The 19,593-nt window shown below is 36.7% G+C and overlaps 1 protein-coding gene across 1 annotated transcript; it reads right to left on the bottom strand.

The window, feature by feature from the left end:
* Positions 1–2,839: 2,839 nt before the first annotated feature.
* Positions 2,840–6,398, bottom strand: LOC103423582 (GRF1-interacting factor 1-like). Its single transcript, XM_008361670.4, has 4 exons — positions 5,932–6,398; positions 4,148–4,224; positions 3,589–3,673; positions 2,840–3,458 (listed from the first exon to the last, which is right to left on the bottom strand). The coding sequence occupies exons 1-4, from the start codon at positions 6,010–6,012 to the stop codon at positions 3,051–3,053; spliced, it is 651 nt and encodes a 216-aa protein (XP_008359892.1). The 5' UTR covers positions 6,013–6,398; the 3' UTR covers positions 2,840–3,050.
* Positions 6,399–19,593: the final 13,195 nt, after the last annotated feature.

Here is a 19,593-nt window from a genome sequence, read left to right as displayed (position 1 = left end):
TTACTCCCCAAATTCGCCACCCCATCTCTCTCCCAATCCTCACCAAATACACCCATCACCACCTCACAGACCATGATCTCAACCCACTCCCTACTAGATGATAACCCAGATTCCACCCACCCATCCACCACCGCACATTCCAAAACATGTAATGCCCTGGAAATCGAAATGCAAGAAATATAAATGGGAGTGAGGATGAAGGTTCAAGATCACCAGAACTGAAAGAGAAATGCGAAGGGATGAAGGTAGGTGAGGACTTTGAAATTTCAGGAGGGATCATTGATGAAAAATGGAAGAAAAGGCAGAAACATTTTGGCAGAACAAAATATAAAGAAAGAAGAATGAGAAAGCTAGAAAGGAAAAAGGAAACAATCATGAACTTTTTGGCAGTAAGAAAAAGAAAGAAAGAAAAAGAAAGGAAGAAAAGGCCATAAGTTTTTTTTTTTTTTTTTTTGTCATTTTACACAATCACAGCTGTTTAACATAAATATTTATCAAAACTATAACACTGCTTTTTTTTTTATTAAAAATACTTTTACAATTATCGTTATCAAACACTTTACTACTTTATTTCACAGCTACTTATTCTTACAGTACAAAAGAAACAATTTTTTTTTTCAAAATACAATAATACCAAACTAACCCTAATTGACTGCATCAATCATCAAAATTGATAACTGCTATTTAATATAATTAAAAACTAAATAAATAAATAAAACAATTTCATTTTTAAGTAATTTGATTATTTGGCCTTTCATTTATGGAAATCATTGTTTGTATAATATACGAGAGTAGCTTTTTACCAGAGATTTTCACTATAGATCTAAGATAATTGACAGTAGATAAATTCAAGAACCATTTATATCAGTACAGAATTCTTATGTAATAAATACACGATCTTTACGGAATTCTGTTATTGCATTTTTACTACATTAAAAACGATATCTCTGGACGCTTTCATATACAATCCTCTATATATATATATATATATATATATATATATATGTGTGTGTGTGTGTATAATTGATAAGGAAGCAGCAACTTGGGAATTAGACAAAAATGTGTGTGTGTGTGTAATTGATAAGTGAGCAGCAACTTGGGAATTAGACAAAAATATTAAGCAGCCATTTTAGAAATTGAATGTATAATATCTTAGTAGATATAGTCTGCATCATAGGTCTTCCAATCAACTTTTTCTTAGTCTTGCCTCACTTTTTCCACAAATTTGTCTCAAAGGTTCCTTCTTGGTTGCTTTCTCCTGAAAAGCGATCATTTCCGGATCTCTTCTACTAAATTTATCAAATCCACCAATATGAGTTCTTAAAATTTAATTCAACGGCTAAAAACGGAGGCTCCTTTAAAAGTTACAATAACTTTAGTGGTTAGATCAAATTTCAAGAGTCGGGATTGATGGATTTGGTAGAATAGATCCGAAGAGAATTTTGTGGATTTGGTGGAAGGGAAAGGATCCCTTTCCCTTCCTCCCCTTCAAGAACCTCTCCATATTTCCTCTCTCTCTCTCTCTCTGTGTGTATATGTAGAAGCATATGACCAAGTAAGCATAAAATCAGTCCTCTCTCTCTCTCTCTCTCTCTCTCTCTCTCTCTCTCTCTCTATATATATATATATATGTAAAAGCATATGACCAAGTAAGCATAACATCAGTCCTCTATCTCTCTCTCTATATATGTAGAAGCATATGACCAAGTAAGCATAACATCAGTCCTCTATCTCTCTCTCTCTCTCTCTCTCTCTCTCTCTCTCTCTCTAAAAAATGGAACAACTCAAAAATCACCTCCAACAATCTCAGCCTGATCATCAAAGCAAAAAACCCGCCAAATCAAAAGAACCCATGATCAAGTACATCTCCAGCCCTATGATGGTCCAAGCCAGAAGTGCTTCTGAGTTCAGAGCAATTGTTCAGCAATTCACAGGCCAAAATGCCAACACTCCATCTGATGAAGAATGCACTGCCACTCATGAAAAAGAACAAGCCTCAAGACCAGATACGATGATCAGATTTTCGGACCACCCTCCTCCGCCTGCGCCGGCCGCTGTTTCCGATCAGCTTATGGATGAAAACAACTTATGGGAAGCAGTTGCTGAAATCTTGAGCAGTTACCGACCTCCACGTGTTTATGTGTGATGAAAGGAAACAGAGGACTCTGTTTTCCTCTGTTTTTTCTTTTTCTTTTGGAGAGTGTTACGATATTGTGAATTTCATGTGTTCCTAGCAGTTTTGCAGTGTTGCAAGCTTATACTGTACCTTACTACATTAGGGAAGTAAAATCAATATTTAATTTCGAGTTTAATTCGCAAACACCTACATTTGAAGTGATCGCTATGTTGAAGAATGTAAAAAATTCAGCGCCAGAAATTTGACATAACATATAACTAATAGATCAACTACTAATTGTAATGAGACCGTTTTGTGATAAACGTCCACACCTGCTGTATTGTACGATACTGCAAGTTGTAGGCTTTTTTTAAACAGAGGCAGATTCTCTGCGTTCTCACTTCTCGTGTCCTTCCGTGCCATTTTATTTGTGTGATTACTGTTAAACCACGTCAATATTTTATATTACTATTCATTTTTGTCTTATTATCTCTATAAAAAATATATATATAAAATGTTGACGTGGCTTAACCGTGACCACACAAAACAAGAGGACACAACAGGGCACGGGAAGTGGGAAAGCAGAGATTCTGCGTCCCTTTTTAACTATTAGTGTTGATTAGCAGAAGATTGTTGATCCGTCTCTCTGAAATCTTGATTCATAATAACCCAGCGAATTGAGCACGAAAATTTCAACATAAAAAATGAAAGCGCATCAAGAAGTTAGCCTGCAAAAATTTACATGATATACTACCATAACTGCATTGTCTCACTAAAATAACCATAGTTCAAGTTTTGAGGATAAACACTAAACAGATAAAAACACAAGTGTCTTAAGCAGCAAGTTTTTTCCCCCTCCTCGGCTAACTTCGTTTCCTCACCTAATTCCCTAAGTTCAGATGCTAACAGACCAAAATGTCCATCATTTCACCGCTTAATTTCCATCATCGGTCGATTTCAGGTAAAGAGTCTCACCCCCATCTCCACCGTGGCTTCCAGAGCTCCCGCCGCGCCCATCCATATCTTGCTTACTCCCACCGGCCATCCTCCTATGCATGCCTTCTCCAGGAGAGCTGCGCCCATAATCACCAAACCCTCCAGCCCCAAGTTGCCCGCTCCCTCCAGCATTATTTCCCTCATTCCCGAGCATGTGCAGACCCGCGCTTCCTCCAGCAGTCATAGCAAGTTGGCTATGCAGGGCTTGTTGCTGCAGAGCTGAAAACGGATGCTGGGAGTACATCATGGAAGAGCGCGCAGCCATGAGCGATTGTGGTGTCATCTGCTGAGCTGCTTGCTGCTGCATGTAATGTGCTCCTGGCTGCATCATGCCGGTGGAAGAGTACTACAAAGCATTTCATGAAAACAATCAGGAAATGCACAATTTCGGGACACTGAATTACGCGGTGACACTTAACAGATTCAGTCGATGCCCTTCAAGTTTATTAGTTTTTTTCGCAAATGAGGTTTTGTACCTGAGGATGCATGGTAGGAGGCTGGGGTTGTGAATCAGCAATGGCAGCCAGGTACATCAGATTCCGCTGTAGCCTTGCTTGGTTCCTGCAATAATTGCAAACGATTACTGACCCATCTAGCAGTTTAAACACAAGAATTCTGCTTTTTGACACAAGCTAAAACGAGCCTAACATATATATATATATATATATATATATAGCAATCAGAGTTCAACTAAAACGATGTTTTCGCAACCTTTTATGTACTCGAAATAGTTATAAATGGCATCCATCACTTGCAGTAATTTAGTGGCATCCTTCAAAAAGGCTTAATTTATGCCATGGTAAGAATTTACGGCATCCTTCCGACAAAGTACATACTCAAAACAGAAGTTTGCCACACTAAACAGAATCATCATTCGTGGAAATCGATAGTATCCATTAAACTAAATGATGCATGCTCATAAATCCGATACTGTAGGCAAGAGGGTGTCAGCTTACAGCATGCAGCTAATGAATAGCACTCAGTGATAACAAAAGATAAGCAAAGCAGCAGTTAATTAAGAAATAAAATGCTCACTCTGCACATTCACTCAGTTTCCCGTTATTCTGGCTCTCAACAATCTTCAGAATCAACGACTTGTTCTCGTCCAAGTACTGCAGGAAAGTTTAAAGAAGGTATTTAACAATAGGATAACAAGAATATAATACAGACCAGAAGAGCGGTAAGCGAAAAGGTTCTAAAATTTCTGAGTAAGAAATTCACAGTAACGCTAACGAACAGAATCAAAGTACGATTATTAGTAGTATGTGTAACCAAACCAACTGAATCAATCCAACAACACTGCTTACTCAAATTTATGAGAAAGATGGAAGTAAGCAACTGGGGCAAGTGATACATTCCGAAAGAGACAAATAGAAAAAGACACCATTGCTGTGCAAAAGAAAGATTATTGGTCACTAGTTCCTATCACTAGACAAACTTTTGCAGGGTCGACAAAATAGCTGCACACTTATCTGAAACCCGACACTGGAAACATGCTCGATAACAAGATGAAGACGTGACCTGCGTTAGAAACATTCAAAGGAACAGAATCCTGAAGGTTTCGCTGTTTTGGTGCCCGAAGAACATGCCAAACGAGCACTTTAAGCAGATAATCATAGTTTTAAACCAATCCATAGCTACCATTTCGGTGCAACTACAAATGATTAGTCTTTGATTATGCTAATTTGCTATTTCGTAACGAATTTTTCTGTGCAACTTGAAATCTAAACTAGATCAGCCAATTTGGTCCAAAATAGTAATATATCTACGAGGAGAATGATGTGAAGAAACTAGCAAAACCTTCAACTTATGTCCTACAAAATTAATGGAATCAAATGGCCAACCAAAACAGATGCACATATTGTAAATGCAATCTGTAAGGATCAAGCTAAATACTTTCATAATTCTAGTGATGCCATCAAAGATTTTTCAAGAGACCGACGCGTAAATGAAAGCACAAAGTCTAGTTCACTAGTCACAACTTGTCAAAACAGAAACAAAAGCAGCACTCTTTAAGTTAGGTTGCAGCCGGAAGGACACCAGATAAACTCATGAGGCACAAGAAAATGCATGGTTATGTGAGTAATCACTATTTCCAACAGACAGAAGAATCGGGCTCGTTTAGAAGTGTGCCCAAAACACTTAAAGTGCTTCCTGCAACTGCAAACGCATTTTCAGGATTCACTTTGCATTTTTACTAAGGATCGATTACAAAAACATTTTCATCATAATCGCTTATATTTTACAAGCACTTCCAAACGAGCCGAAGTTTAAATCTACACACAATAAATAACATGTATAGTAAATCAAAATATCCAACATGAAAAGAAACCATTTATCAGTTCTCATCACCCTTTTTTCTTATGAGACGATATTCTAAACTATCGGGAGGAGGATTCGAACTTGGTGCAAGGGGATAGGCACACCGTCGCAACCAAATGGCCTAACCCAGGTATGCATCCTCAACACCCATTTAAACTTCACTAAGAAACAGGACACAAACTTGGCAACAGACAAAGAAACTAGCTTGATGAGGTTATGAAGAAACTTTCAAAAAATCAGAAGAAACATCCATTGATACATGTACATACCATCATATATGTCTATATAGTCCATTAGAAAAAACCAAGAGGAATCAAACAAGAAAAACCCATTAAGCATACCAAAAATCAATACTTCAGAGATTAGAAAAGGGGGGTAAATTAATTTATTTTAAATAAGTGGATACAGAAAATGGCAGGAGAAACCAAAAACCAAATGGAAGTGCAGAAGCAAAAAAAAAAACCGAGCAAAAAGCAGAGGAGGAGGAGGAGGAGGACCTGCTGAATGTGATCGGTAGTGACGTTGTTGGGATAATAGGCTGCCATCATAGGCTGCATCTGCATCAGGTGCTGCTGCATCTCTCTTTTATATATGTCGACCTCTCTGCTCTGCTCCTCTACCACAAACAGAAAGACACTCTCTCTTTGTTTCTCTCTCTAACTTTCTCACTCCTAAAGTAGGAACAGAGCTTTTTTTTTACAGAGTTGAGATGCCACACTTACTGCAAAGAGTGCAACCAAATAGAGAGACAGTTTTGACAGATGCCTTTGCTTTTTCTTTTCTTCTATTTTCTATTTTTCTCTCTGTGTTTTCACTTTCTCTCCCGACATACAATGACACCACCTCCGCACAGATATAGGCGCGGAGAGAGAGAGAGAGTGTATTTACGCCCCCACCTTTTACTTTCAAAACGCTCTCTTAATTTCTGATCATCGAATCAAATGAATTGCAAATAATGTGTTTTTGGAGTTTTGCTTGGTTTTGGTTTTCGGCATCAGTTTCTTCTATCTATCTCCTCTCTCTTCTTGTAAGACGTGGAGGAGAGAAATTCACCTACAATCCATAAGCATAGCTCAAGTCAATTAAGCTTGCAATGTGTTTTAGCTTTTTTACATGGCACTTTATGAGTGGTTTGGGTCCTTGGATACCGTTTTAGTTACATTCTCGGTGTACATAAATTGAACTTGATCGTGCATGATTAGCTTAGAAAATGATTGCAATTACACTCCGTTATAGATAGGTAAGTTAAATTTAACCATGTGTGATTGATTTAGAAAATTGTCACAGTTTACAAACTTTACATCTAGTTGCATGTAAACTGAATGTAACCATGCATGTATTGACAGATCTAAGGTTCTAACTTTGAGGTCTGATTGGAAAAGAAAATAAAGCGCACAACGCACAAATCTTGTATATTTTTTTTCAGTTTTGCATTTTGTCAGGCATGTGGTGTGCATCTCGTCCTCTATCGAGCCACATCTACTAAGTGTTGTCGAGTGGCCCTACTAAGTTCTCTCAAGATCCCCAGCCGGGTACTATTTAACATCGAGAAACATTATATCAAATACTTGTTGAGCACAAGAGTCACATGCCAACATCCAAAAGGATACTTGCAGGACCTTTGCTTGCTATTCCCCCCCCCCCAAAAAAAACCTCTGAAGGGTTCCAGGGCCATTTGGGTCCCTATGTGGATCTGTGCTGCAAATATGATTGACTTGAAATATCGTCATTGTAACATCTTAGTTGGATAAGTTAGTATGCTAAAATAATTGAATTAAACAAGAAGAAATGTTGATACTATCATCACATTCACATGTTATAGGTGATAGGTTATAGCATCACAATTATAACTTAATTCCACTTGAATCATACTTAATAACACGAAATTGACTTAAGATATCGTCACAGCAACATGCTCATTATAAAGTAACTAGGGCAACGTGACCTATAAAGAACACAAGGGATCAAACATGAAGATATGATTATCCGAAAAGATGTGTGCTATCCATATACCCCTTTTTACTTCTCTCACACCCTTGTTAATTTTTGTCCTTTGATCTTCTTTAATTCATTCGATCTGACGGCCGAAAATTAAAAAAGTATGAGAGAAGTGAAAAGGAATGTGTGAATATCACACCCATCCAAAAAACATGAAGATATGTTAGTACCACTAGGATTTTCATACATGATAGGTCACAGCAATGCCTGTTGGGTTATTTGGACTCACAGCTCGAGTCCAAACCCTTGTGGTCTCTCTTGTTAATGTTGATGACGTATTGGCTTCGTCAATAGATTCCATGAAAGCTCCTTTCCTTTGCATTCACCAATGCCCACGCGCTCTTCTCCAGATGCTAGGCACGTGATCTCACTTGCTTGCCTCCATACTTTTTTCTGCAACTGCAAGCAGCAGAAGCAAACCATTATTCTTTGGATATTTATTTAGAATCTTTGAGTCGCACCCCCAAAATATAACATTTGGGCTCCGATTGTAAACGGTGCATAAATCATTCTCCTGCACAATATACAACATTGTGTACTTTGACTGTACCAATACTACTTTAAAATGAATTGGTAAATTATTCCTACCAAAAACCCAGTTTTTGGAGATTTAGGGACTCTAACTTATCGAAGAGATTTTTAAATGTTACTTAGAGTATATAACTTGTTGAATATTTCAAGAATATATTCATATATTCGTTAGCTGAAAAGTTAGGTATATGCCCAACCGTTGCTTCTCTTCGAGTGAATATATATATATATATGTGTGTGTGTGCGAAAATAATAGTATCGAAAGGTTGAATTTAATTCAAACTTGTATCTTTTGGTTGAAATGCAACTCTTGGTTAAATATATTATATATATGTGACTTGGTGCTGCATTGTGCAGCATGTGTGTGCGAAAATAATAGTACCAAAAGGTTGAATTAATTCAACCTTGTATCTTTTGGTTGAACTGCAACTCTTGGTTAAAGGATATGATGTTTACTCAAATTGTATGAGTATAATTAAAAGATGTAATTAGTCAATATTTATTTTCTGAAAATTCTAAATAAAAGACATGTCTTTTGGGTTAACACTATTAAAAAATGTTGTATATCTTCAACTAAAATGAAAGAACTCGATGAACGGGTGCTTTAATACCTATAAATACCTATTGTGACATAATGTTTCACACACAATTTTTCAGAGATTTGTTTATGCATTCCTTACTCTCTTCTCTCTCCATTACTTTCATCCAATTTATTTCTAGTTATTTCTAAGGGAATATAATTCGGTTTTGCTAATCGAATATTCCATACTTTGTTATATCCTGGAAGTGATTTGCCAAGAACCTTTTAGCAAACTCATTCGAGTGGGGGTCAATAACACTTTAAGAAAACGATCTAATTCGTATCTCAAAGTCATCATTTGGATTATTCTCTATATTTCTACATTTACTCTAACATAACTATGTATCATACATCCGGTATTGCGGTTGATATAGAAATATGTATCATGCCCTAGATTAGTTTTCTCCTGAAAACAAAGTTACCGCATATAACCATGGAATTTGTGCAAGTGTTTTAATCATTTCCATTTGGCTAGGCAAGAAATTTACTGCAAAATGTCACAGCTAGGTGATCTTACAGCACTATCATCAGATGCACACTAATTGAAATGTAGATATTCTTTTTTTGTTAAGTAGAAGTGTGATATTTGCTGAACTACTCGACCAGTTACTTCAACACCTCAAAGGAAGATATTTATTTGGTTTTTTTATCTCATATCAGTTAATAATTTGAAGAATATGTGGAAGAAATATATTGACATCTGCATGCATGATTCATCATGTATTCATTATATCCTGGAAAATATGATCTGGCCAGGAAAGGGACCCCAAAGAGTTCACATGCCCTGTACCTCTGGTGTCCTCCACTCCATTTCCAACTATCCTCTCTCTCCCACATTAGGGCCCCTCAATGGATTAGCAGTGTTAAAGCTACTTTCAAAGTTATCCCCTTAGCTAGACACGCCTCCAATAGGAGAGCATCTAACTATCTTAAAAGGGTCAGCTGTGCAGCTCTTTTTCTGGTTGTTGGGAAGAAATTGCATAGGATGCCCCTGTTGCAGTATTTCAAGCAAATCATATATGAAACAGTTAAAATATGATAACACGGAAGGAGAATATCGATGCCATCTAACTATCTTAAAAGGTCATGCTGGGCAGCTTCTTTTTGTGGTTGTGGGACGAGATGCTACGTTGCATTTTTGTGGTTGTGGGATGCTACGGTTGCAATGTGACAATGTCATGTGAAAAAGGTAAAAAAATCTTAAAAGGCTTAACTGGCCAATTTCTTTTTGTGGTTTGTGGGGGCAGAAAGTCACTGAACCATTACCATACGATGCTTTCCTTCTAACAGTAACAAGTTGCCCTACTTTCTTATGCATGTGGAGCATGATAATTTTTGCACGATTCGTTGATTCGACATGAAATAATACGAAAAAAAATACATTTTAGGTTAATCCATTAACGATTCGGATCATTATTGGGTTATATTTTAATGAATTGAGTCGTTATCAGGTCATTTGTTAAGATTCTCGTTAAGATAAAGGATATCACATGTTAAGATTCTCGTTAAGATAAATGATATGACATATAAACGACAAGAACATGACCCGTTTTCCAAGTCTATACATTAGACATGAATTTTTTTTTCATGATCCATTAACCCAACACGAAACGACACAACCTGTTAATGAGTTGGGTTATTATCGGGTCACTTGTTAAAAAGTCATTAAGATAACAAATTTGACACGATATTATCTGTTAATATAATATGTATGACATAAAAACACGACTCGTTAGCCAAATCTAAAAAAAATACCTAATTAAAAGGTAAAACTTGATGTCAAAGAAACAATATATAAATCAATCACGCGTTGTAGCATGAAATCTGAACATTTACCTCATTTTGTACATAAATATCTCCACAATAATTATCTTTTTCATGTTAAAAATTAGGGTTATAATTTGAGATATGATAAAAAGCTAGGTTATATGAATTATTGTGCTCTACTTAAGAGGGATCCCAGAGTCCATGGTGTTGGAAGTGTTGGAAACTTGGAAAGAAAAGGAACATATTATTGGGTGAATAACTAGTGAAGTCGAATCATGAAGGAGATAGATGGATATATAGGTAAGGTTGGTGGTGCTCCCAGCTTTGATAACATGATGGGTGGTTGGGGTGTCTCAATTGTTTTGTGCACTCATATTCCAATCCTGTCTTTTCCTTTAGACATTAGCTTTATTTTCTTTTCACTTTCATGCTTTTGCCACCTTTGCATATAGGTCCTGGGTCTTGTCCCTGACCTTCCCTCCCGACCTGTGCCAAACCCTAGCTCTACCTCCACGCGCCTGCTCATTATTATCTGCCAAGACCAAATATATCCACAGCTGTGTACTCTACTACAGTACTAGCACTCAGAGCTTCCTCCGCTCTTCGACCCGTGATTTTAAGTCTCACTAGGGTTGACCATTACAGTAATGCACCAATGACGAGTACTGATTCTTATTGTTAATATTTTTCTGAGTTACATAAATATGAATAGTCTAAATAAATTCACGTTCGAAGGGACTGATGTAGCATTTTGCATGCACGATACTTATTGCTACATTACCAAAATTATGATAACCACAAGGGGATTAGCATTAGGAATCTTTGTCTCTAAACGATGCTATGGCCAATAACCAGATATATAAGGTTTGTGAGAAATTATAAAGGAAAAGCTATTCTTGCAGTGTCAAAGTTATTCACGTATATATTATCATGCATTATAATTTTTCAACACAATACAGCTGTGCTTGCATGATTAAAAATATCACAACTCTAATATTATCATTCCCTGAAAGTTATTCATATTGTCTATTTATCCTCTGAAGGAGATAAAAGAGTGAAGATATAACCCTAGGGACTAACATAAACCCTAAGGCCGAAACGATTGGTTATTTGCTGCATTTGAACAGAGATAATCAACCAATAGCACACATTCGGATTAGAAACCCAAACTTTTACTCTTTAATTTGATCTCATCTCTGTAGTTTTCACTGAGAGGAGTCAAAAAGAATAAAACTGTGGAGGAGGACTACCCTGTGCATTTGCTAGCCGACTTATGTTCCGAATTATAGGTGTTGCAAATAATGTTACCTGAAAAAGCATTTCTCTCTAATAACCCTTGGACATCTATGGAAATAGCAAACTTTGTAAAAGAAACTGACATGTATCCTAATGTCTTGATTGCTTATCGTGTATTGTTGACTGTACCTGTAACCGTGACATTTGCAGAAAGAAGTTTTTCAAAATTGAAATTATTAAAATCTTACTTGCGGACCATTATGACTCAAGATATGCTAAATGGATTAGCAATCTTATGCATTGAAAATGATGAGATTGAAGACTTGGAGTATGATGATATAATTGATGATTTTGCTTCAAAAAATGGCAAAAGACAATTTCTTAAAGGTTGAAATTTCAAGGAGTTTTGCTAGGAGTGGTTGTATATGATTGTATTCTTGATTGTCGGGGTTTAGGTACTATGTCCCCCCGTTGTATATTTTCTCAAGTAATATAATTTAGACGTGAGGGTCTGGCCCCCCAGCTTCGACTGGGTTCTAGCCCTCGTTAAACATTTTTTAAAACATATGTTTCCATATTAAAAAATGACATATTTTGAATTTTCGCACTGAACACCCAAAAACTCAGGACCGGCCCTAGCATTTGGACTTGTACTACGTAGGTGGAATTTTACTGGGCTGGCATGTACAGCGACAGGAGACTCCCATAGTTCAAACTTCACCCCATATATACATACTTACACATTGTACGTACTTTATTTTCTCAGGATTCACTAGGCCTTTCTGGTGGGGTGATATATATTATTTTGGCACCTGTCAGGATCCCAGAAAGTATGTCTCCTCGATAGCAGCCACGTGACTGTGTCTCATCTTATTATATTAGGGTTTGCTAATATATATTTTATTAGCTCAGTATTACCGAGGACGTGATGGAATTACACCAGAAATTATATATTTATACAACTTACAAAGCACAGTATCATTATCCTAATCAGGAATATCTGGTTTCTGGTTCCACCTGCAAATAACAATTAAATAAAACTTAAGTAATTAACTAATAAAACACAGTATTTAAGAATAAGATTCGTGCACAGTTTAAAAAGGGTTTGTGCAATGTTCAGAGTAAGACAGACCAGGTTCAGAAACATCTTCGTTTTAAGAGTATCTGCATAATCTGCAATATTCTTTTGGTGGTGCTATATTCACTGTCTCTTACTTTTTACACATATTTTTTAATTTCCGATCATTGATACGAATAATGAAAATGATCGAAAGATAAAGATTAACAAAAAAATATAGAAAATAAAAATAAGTGCGTGAATAACACCAAATTAGTTTTTGAAATTGATAGGGGTTTTTTATTTCAGATTGTGAAGGTGTTGAGGGATCCCAGCCTCAATTTGTCTTCCATCAGACAAATTGTGGAGGATTGCAAAGCGTTCCTTGGCACAATCACTAAAGCTACTATTATCTATAGTATCTTTTAAAAAAAAAAATGTACGAAAAAATAGAGTATCAAATTCTGAGGAATACTGTTTGCGACTGTAAATATTGATTCCTCTATATCAAACCGTAAAAGCTGTCCTGCCCCTTTCTTGGTCTTTTCCTAGTCTGTATATCGAAGAAAAGCATCAAATTTTATGTTTTTCATTTCATTTTTCTTTTCTGATGGACACTGTTATATGTTTCAAGCATCAAAATTGACTTCCCATGCAATGTTTGCATTGGGCTGAATATCTATGTTATTCGTAAAACACCCGAAAATTGTAACATGTTTGGATGTATCCTATATTCCTATATACTGGTATATTTAAGTTTAGATATTTTTTGTTGGATTCTTGATCAAGAATCAAACAGCTAAAAATATAAATGTATCAGTAGCATGTGTTTAGTTTTGTTAAAGGAAGAATGATCACAATCATGACACAACTAAAAAGTTACAATCAAACCCAAACAAGAGTGCGAGTTTGAAATAATTTGAATTTCAGTGTTGAGTTTATACCCCAATAAAGAAACCCTAATTAATACTCACTCCGATATAAGATTTGAGTCTTCATATTAGAAATAAACATAAGTATAACAACTTATAGAGATCATATAAATTTAAGTATCAACATTGGAAACGTCATAAGCATAACAACTCATAATCTCATGGTCTTACTCTTTTATTCTTAGGGATATTGATCCTTTATTATTCTCTTGAAGAAATTTTTCAATATGTCAGAAATACGATCTAGTACATTAAATATGACAATATACAAATGGTTAAATATTTGAAAAAAATTTCTAATCACTTGTATTACCCCAGTTGATGCGCCAAAAACGTTCTCGCCATACTGATTCCGACACACTGAAGATTTTTCCCTTCTCCTCCCCCAGAGCCTGAGCGGCTGAGAATCCTTAAATACTGAGTAGTTTACTAAAGTAATAATTTAACCAAGTCACCAACCATTTGCTTAGAATTGTGGTGGTGGGAGGTGGGATTGTGGGAGTCGAAGCACATAGAAGAGGGTGCCAAATTATATGCCTAGGTTTTGCAGTCAAAACGACAGCTAAGCTGCTGCTAGAATACCGTTCAATATGACATGCACAGTTCCACATGCCTGTACATTTTGGCTTGAAATGTCACACCGCATGCCCTTGACAGATTTGGATCATCTCCTAAGCTAATAGAGACGATCTTCCTGATCAGTTATCATGGATCGTTGGATTTTTATCCAACGGTTATAAACAGGGAGTCTCTTTAAAGTTATAATAATTATAGCCGTTAGATTTTTATCCAACGGCTCATGATAACTGATCAGGAGGATCCTCTCCATTAGCTCAGGAGAGGATCCAAATCCCTTTTTCACACAACAAATCCCATGGCCATTGGGCTCCTAGCTAGTGAGAAATGTTGTAACCGGATTTTGTTACGCGATGTTATCATTTAACGTGTTACAATATGAGTAAATAATAATGTATAAGTTAGATGGATGTCATATGTGATATATTTTGAATCAGACTTAAATGATTTCGCCATATAATCAAATTATAATGTTAATAGATAACTACATGTGTTATACATAATATGATGTATAATTCTACATAAAAATACAAGAGTTGTTTATGACGATATGACGTTTACACTAAAATTATTATAAACCAATAGGTCCTATGGGCCCCTTAAGGTACTTGGTTTTCCTCCCGTGCTGCACTAACCATGTGACTGGCCGCAGAAACATGTCCCATATGCTTGACACTCTGCTTTTGGTAGGACACGTACAACACACGCTTTTCTTGCACATAAAAAAAATGTTTTCAGAGGGGAGGACTTGTTGTACATCTGCAAAATAAAGCTTTTCATTTCTCATGGCTTCGAATAAAAAGATAATGAAAAAGAGCCAGTTTTTTTCATTCTTTTTATGCTTTTTTTGTCAATGAGGAATCTCCTACTCCCTGCACCAATGAGTCGTTGAGAATAATGACATGCAGGCTGCAGGTACTTTAATTTGGTATCACATATGAGAAAAGTGAGATTAGGGCAGCCAAATGAAACATAAGTGAATTTTTTTTTTTAATGAAGAGGAACAGTTAGTGACAAGTTACGATTATCTATTATTTTTTGGTCTAGAGAGGCTATGGGAGGAGCCAAGAAAGTTTCATTTGAAATAACTTCTTGATGTTTTTGAGGATATTCTACTCAACTGTCTATATCATTAAAGATGTTAGAAATTTCTATTGAAAAAAGAAGCCCAAAATTCCTTGTCCAAACAATGTTGCTCAGAAATTTCTATTGAGAAGTATCCACCATTGTCACTACGACATTGTCAATGATTTGCTCGATTGCTTATGTGAGCAACAATAAACCAAGCAAAGATACCATCGAAGATTATGGAGACAATGAAGCAATAACAATACATCTTGTTGACAATTCTGACACAATTTTTCAAGAGTTCACCAAAATCAGGACGGTAAGACTGTTGAGAATAAATCTCACATTAATGAGAGAAGAGACCTTGCATGAGCTTATTAGTAGGTTGGGCTATTTCCTATATTACTAATTAGTTTTATGGTAGAACCTCAACTTTCTTCAAGGACCTCGTAAGTTTTTCTCTCAATTGGTCCAATATTTGGTTTGTTTTGTATAATTCTCTAATTTAATATCGTCCAATTTGGTTATTTATTTATTTAATTAATAGATTCACCATGTCTCGAGAATGGAATGTTGTCGAAGATAAGCTAGCTTGTAGGGTTTTTGATACGCAAAAAGAAGCCCCATGAAACAGGGAAAGACGTACAAAAATTTAAGGCCCATGCCATCCTATGACTAAAACCTTGGAGACCATACCTACAACCTACATAATTGTTCATGCATGACAAATTGCATTCTCTGAGTCCATCATATAACTTAATAAAAAAAGTGTCCAGAAATTAAAATAAAGAATCGTATAAATTTAAATTTCATTCAGCACTGTTGCTGTTAATTGTTAAACATCAGATTCCTTAACATCGTTGAGAAACAACCATGCTTCTTGCTTGAGCTTTAGCATGGTTGCTAGCTCCCAAAGGTAATAAAGAATAAACAAATTTAACAAAAAAATAAAATAAAATAATTACAATTACAAATTATAATGTCAATATTCTTCAATTTATAGTTGAATTCAGCTACCTTGGGAAACCATGATGATCAAGAACTAAATTGGTCTTTGCTTTTCAGTGTCATCGGCGTAACAGAAGCGGTAGCTGCTGCAAAACTAATAACGTGGCCTGGGAAAGCCGCTTGCGTTGCATGGCCTCCACCGGCAACGTCCATTTCAAACGTGAACCGTCCACTGCCGCGTCCTGGAATATGAGTGCATGGATTGCCCCCGGTCGGAGGCGCCTTGCCCCGAAGCGATTGAACGTGAAGAGAATCATTTTCCGTCCAGTGATCTCCCTCTAATGGCCTCATAGCCAAAACTTCATGCAAACCAGATACGCATAACAATATTGTGAAAACCAATGCAGCATTTTGGTACTTTTCCCGAAGAAAGTAGGCCATTTTTGTATACATATAAACAAGCGGGAGGGTTTGGTATATATAGAGATGCAAAATTGTGAAGTTATTAGTAATTAACTAGGGTTTAATTGGAGTTTAGTGTGTGTAATTGTCTGATTAATTTGACTTGGAGCCGCGGTGTTTGAAGTTTGAATTAAAGAGGGTCTGAATCAAGGACATGGACCCTCTTGAACCGGTCCATATTTTTTACTTCAGTATATGAATAAAAGTAGTTTAAGATGGACAATTTGCATGGGGGTCAACTTCATATATGTTTGACCTTCTAAACTAGCATCCATTGAGATGCAGGAATTGGCCTTGGGTGGAGGCCCTGTGGAAAATGAAAAATAAAAAGAGTTCAGAATGAGTCAATACTGATTTTTTTTTTTGGAAAACTTTTCAATCCCAAAAAGATGAAAAAGAATAAAAATTTGAATCATTGCACCTTGACATGTATGCATATATTAATTTTTATTTTTACAGTTTTAGACGTTTAGTTAAATACTAGTGAGGGTACTTCTGCTGTAATGCGGATTTTAAAACCCTATAAACATGTAGAAAGTTCTAAATATATATATTAGGGTTGAGTAGGTTTAATTTCGGCGTGTAAGTTCACTAAAATTGCATACAAACTAGGTATAGACGTTCATACGATGAGTAAAGACTCTGTATCAGCAAATTAAAAGCAAAAGAAAAGAATAAGTCAAAGTCGTTGCCATATGAAAACTTCCATCCACGCACCAAGCTTTGCTGCTTTTCTGTCTGACCAACAGCTTATATATATATTAGCTCCCTTTGTATTTGACTTAAACAGGGAGCAACCCTTTCTCATTCAATTTGAGCTCCAGTATCAGAATGTTATGAAAAAGATAAAAGGTTTTTTTGGCAATGTCCTTGGACAGAATTTTGAACCTAGTCGTGTGGTAGTGGTTCAATGAACGATGTCTAACCAGAATTCAACTGTCTTTAAAAGGTTCTAACACTTGATCCTTAGAATTTGGATGTTTCTCTCGAAGACAACAGACGTAATGAATGCTTCTGAAATTCTAGTATCTAAACTATCTAGACACTTCCAAAGGTTGCAACCTACTATATGAGTTGCAATTGTTCTAATTTAGATCTTAATTCAGGTAACTTTCCAAAAATAATTTAGTTAGTTAAACCGCGTTCAGGCAGACTGAGACCGCTCGTTGCCTTAAGACGACTCGTCTGAAATCTGAGCTTTTCAGATTGTGCTTCCTCGACAACATAGACCGCACCACGACTGGCTGGTGTGCCTAATCAAAAGAACTAAGCAGAATAGTTTCTAAGTTCTAACTATACTAGAAAACTCCAACAAAATCAAACCCTAGTATTTCATAAAATCTATAGGGTTAACTCAAGCACTGAACTTACTAAAGGCATACAAATTCTATAGGGCTATGTGTGAACACGGAAAATTCATGAAAGGAAAGAGACAAGAACAACATGCACAAAATAATATTTGTGTTTGATGATTTTGGGTTACAATCTCTCTCAAATTTGATCCTCTGATTCGATCTCCGTAAAGTGTTGATTTGTGGATGTTTCGTTGATCCAAGGGCCGTCGAGGCTTGATTTTGGATGAACTATTGGAAGTTTCTTCAAGGGCCGTGGGCTTGATCTTTGAAGGTGGATTTGAGCGAATCTTCAAGGAGTCGTTGGGGCTTGATCTTGAGGATGAGTGTTTCTTCAAGGGCTGTTGAGGCTTAATCTTGAATAACGGTGATGAGCGGATCTTCAAAGGCTTTTGGGCTTGATCTTGAAGAACAGTGATGAACGGATCTTCAAGGGCTTTTGGGCTTGATCTTGAAGAACGGTTGGATGTATGGATTTGTCGACGTTTGTTGATCCAAAAGGCCGTTGGGGCTTGATCTTAGGATGAACGGATGATGAACGATGGTGCTTTCTTCAAGGGTCGTCGGGGCTTGATCTTGAATTGGTGGAAGTTCTTCAAGGGCCTTTGGGGCTTGAAGAACACTTTCTTCGAGGGCCGTCGGGGCTTGATCTTGAAGAATAATGATGAACGGATCTTCGAGGGCTTTTGGGCTTGATCTTGAAGATGGATGATTGTTGATCCAAGGGCCGTCGGGGCTTGATCTTGGGATGAACAATTGTGTGGATTTATTGATGTTGTTGATCCAAAGGGCCGTTGGAGCTTGATATTAGGATGAACAGTTGTGTGGATTTGTTGATGTTGTTGATCCAAAGGGCCGTTGGGGCTTAATCTTAGGATGAACAGTTATGTGGATTTGGTGATGTTGTTGATCCAAAGGGCCGTTGGGGCTTGATCTTAGGATGAACAATTGTGTGGATTTGTTGATGTTGTTGATCCAAAGGGCCGTTGGGGCTTGATCTTAGGATGAACAGTTATGTGGATTTGGTGATGTTGTTGATCCAAAAGGGCTGTCGGGGCTTGATCTTAGGATGAACAGTTGTGTGGATTTGTTGAACACTTTCTTCAAGGGCCGTCGAGGCTTGATCTTGAATTGGTGGAAGTTCTTCAAGGGCCGTTGGGGCTTGATCTTGAAGGAGGAATTTCTTCAAGGGCCGTTGGGGCTTGATCTTGAAGGAGGATTTGACGAAGAACGAAGAGGGCTTTCTTGATCCTTCGGGATTTGCTTGAATTTGGGAGGTTGGATGCTTGAAAGCTTTAGAGTTTCAAAGCTTCAAGGATTTTGGATGTGTGGGGAGTATTCTCTTCCATTTTGGGAGTAGAGAAATGTATTTTTTGTGAATTGGTTCATGATACCTTGATGTAGAAGCCTATTTATAGGCTTTGAGAATGAATCACCACCACAAAATATTTTTTTCTTTTCCAAGCACCATTGCCTAATTTCCCACTTAATACAATTTTAAACTTGAAGTGGTAATTTTATGGCCTAATTTTCCACTTAATATCATTTTAAACTTGATATGTGCATGCTTTGTCATTGCCCAAAATGAGAAGAAAACCTTGTTTTGATCTTCAATGGATTGAAATGTGCTTGCCTTGTCATTGCCCAAAATG

This window comes from Malus domestica, chromosome 12 (genome assembly GCF_042453785.1).
Source record: "Malus domestica chromosome 12, GDT2T_hap1".
Lineage (NCBI taxonomy): Eukaryota > Viridiplantae > Streptophyta > Magnoliopsida > Rosales > Rosaceae > Malus > Malus domestica.
This window is presented reverse-complemented; position numbering and strand designations above follow the sequence as displayed.

What these genes read in the sequence shown, in the direction of transcription:
- LOC103423582 (XM_008361670.4), bottom strand. Translation starts at nt 6,012, where the DNA reads ATGCAGCAGCACCTGATGCAGATGCAGCCTATGATGGCAGCCTATTAT. An exon ending in CTACCGATCACATTCAGCAG is followed by an intron (nt 4,225 to 5,931) that starts GTCCTCCTCCTC and finishes ACTTTCCTGCAG; the next exon opens with TACTTGGACGAGAACAAGTC. An exon ending in AAACTGAGTGAATGTGCAGA is followed by an intron (nt 3,674 to 4,147) that starts GTGAGCATTTTA and finishes CAATTATTGCAG; the next exon opens with GAACCAAGCAAGGCTACAGC.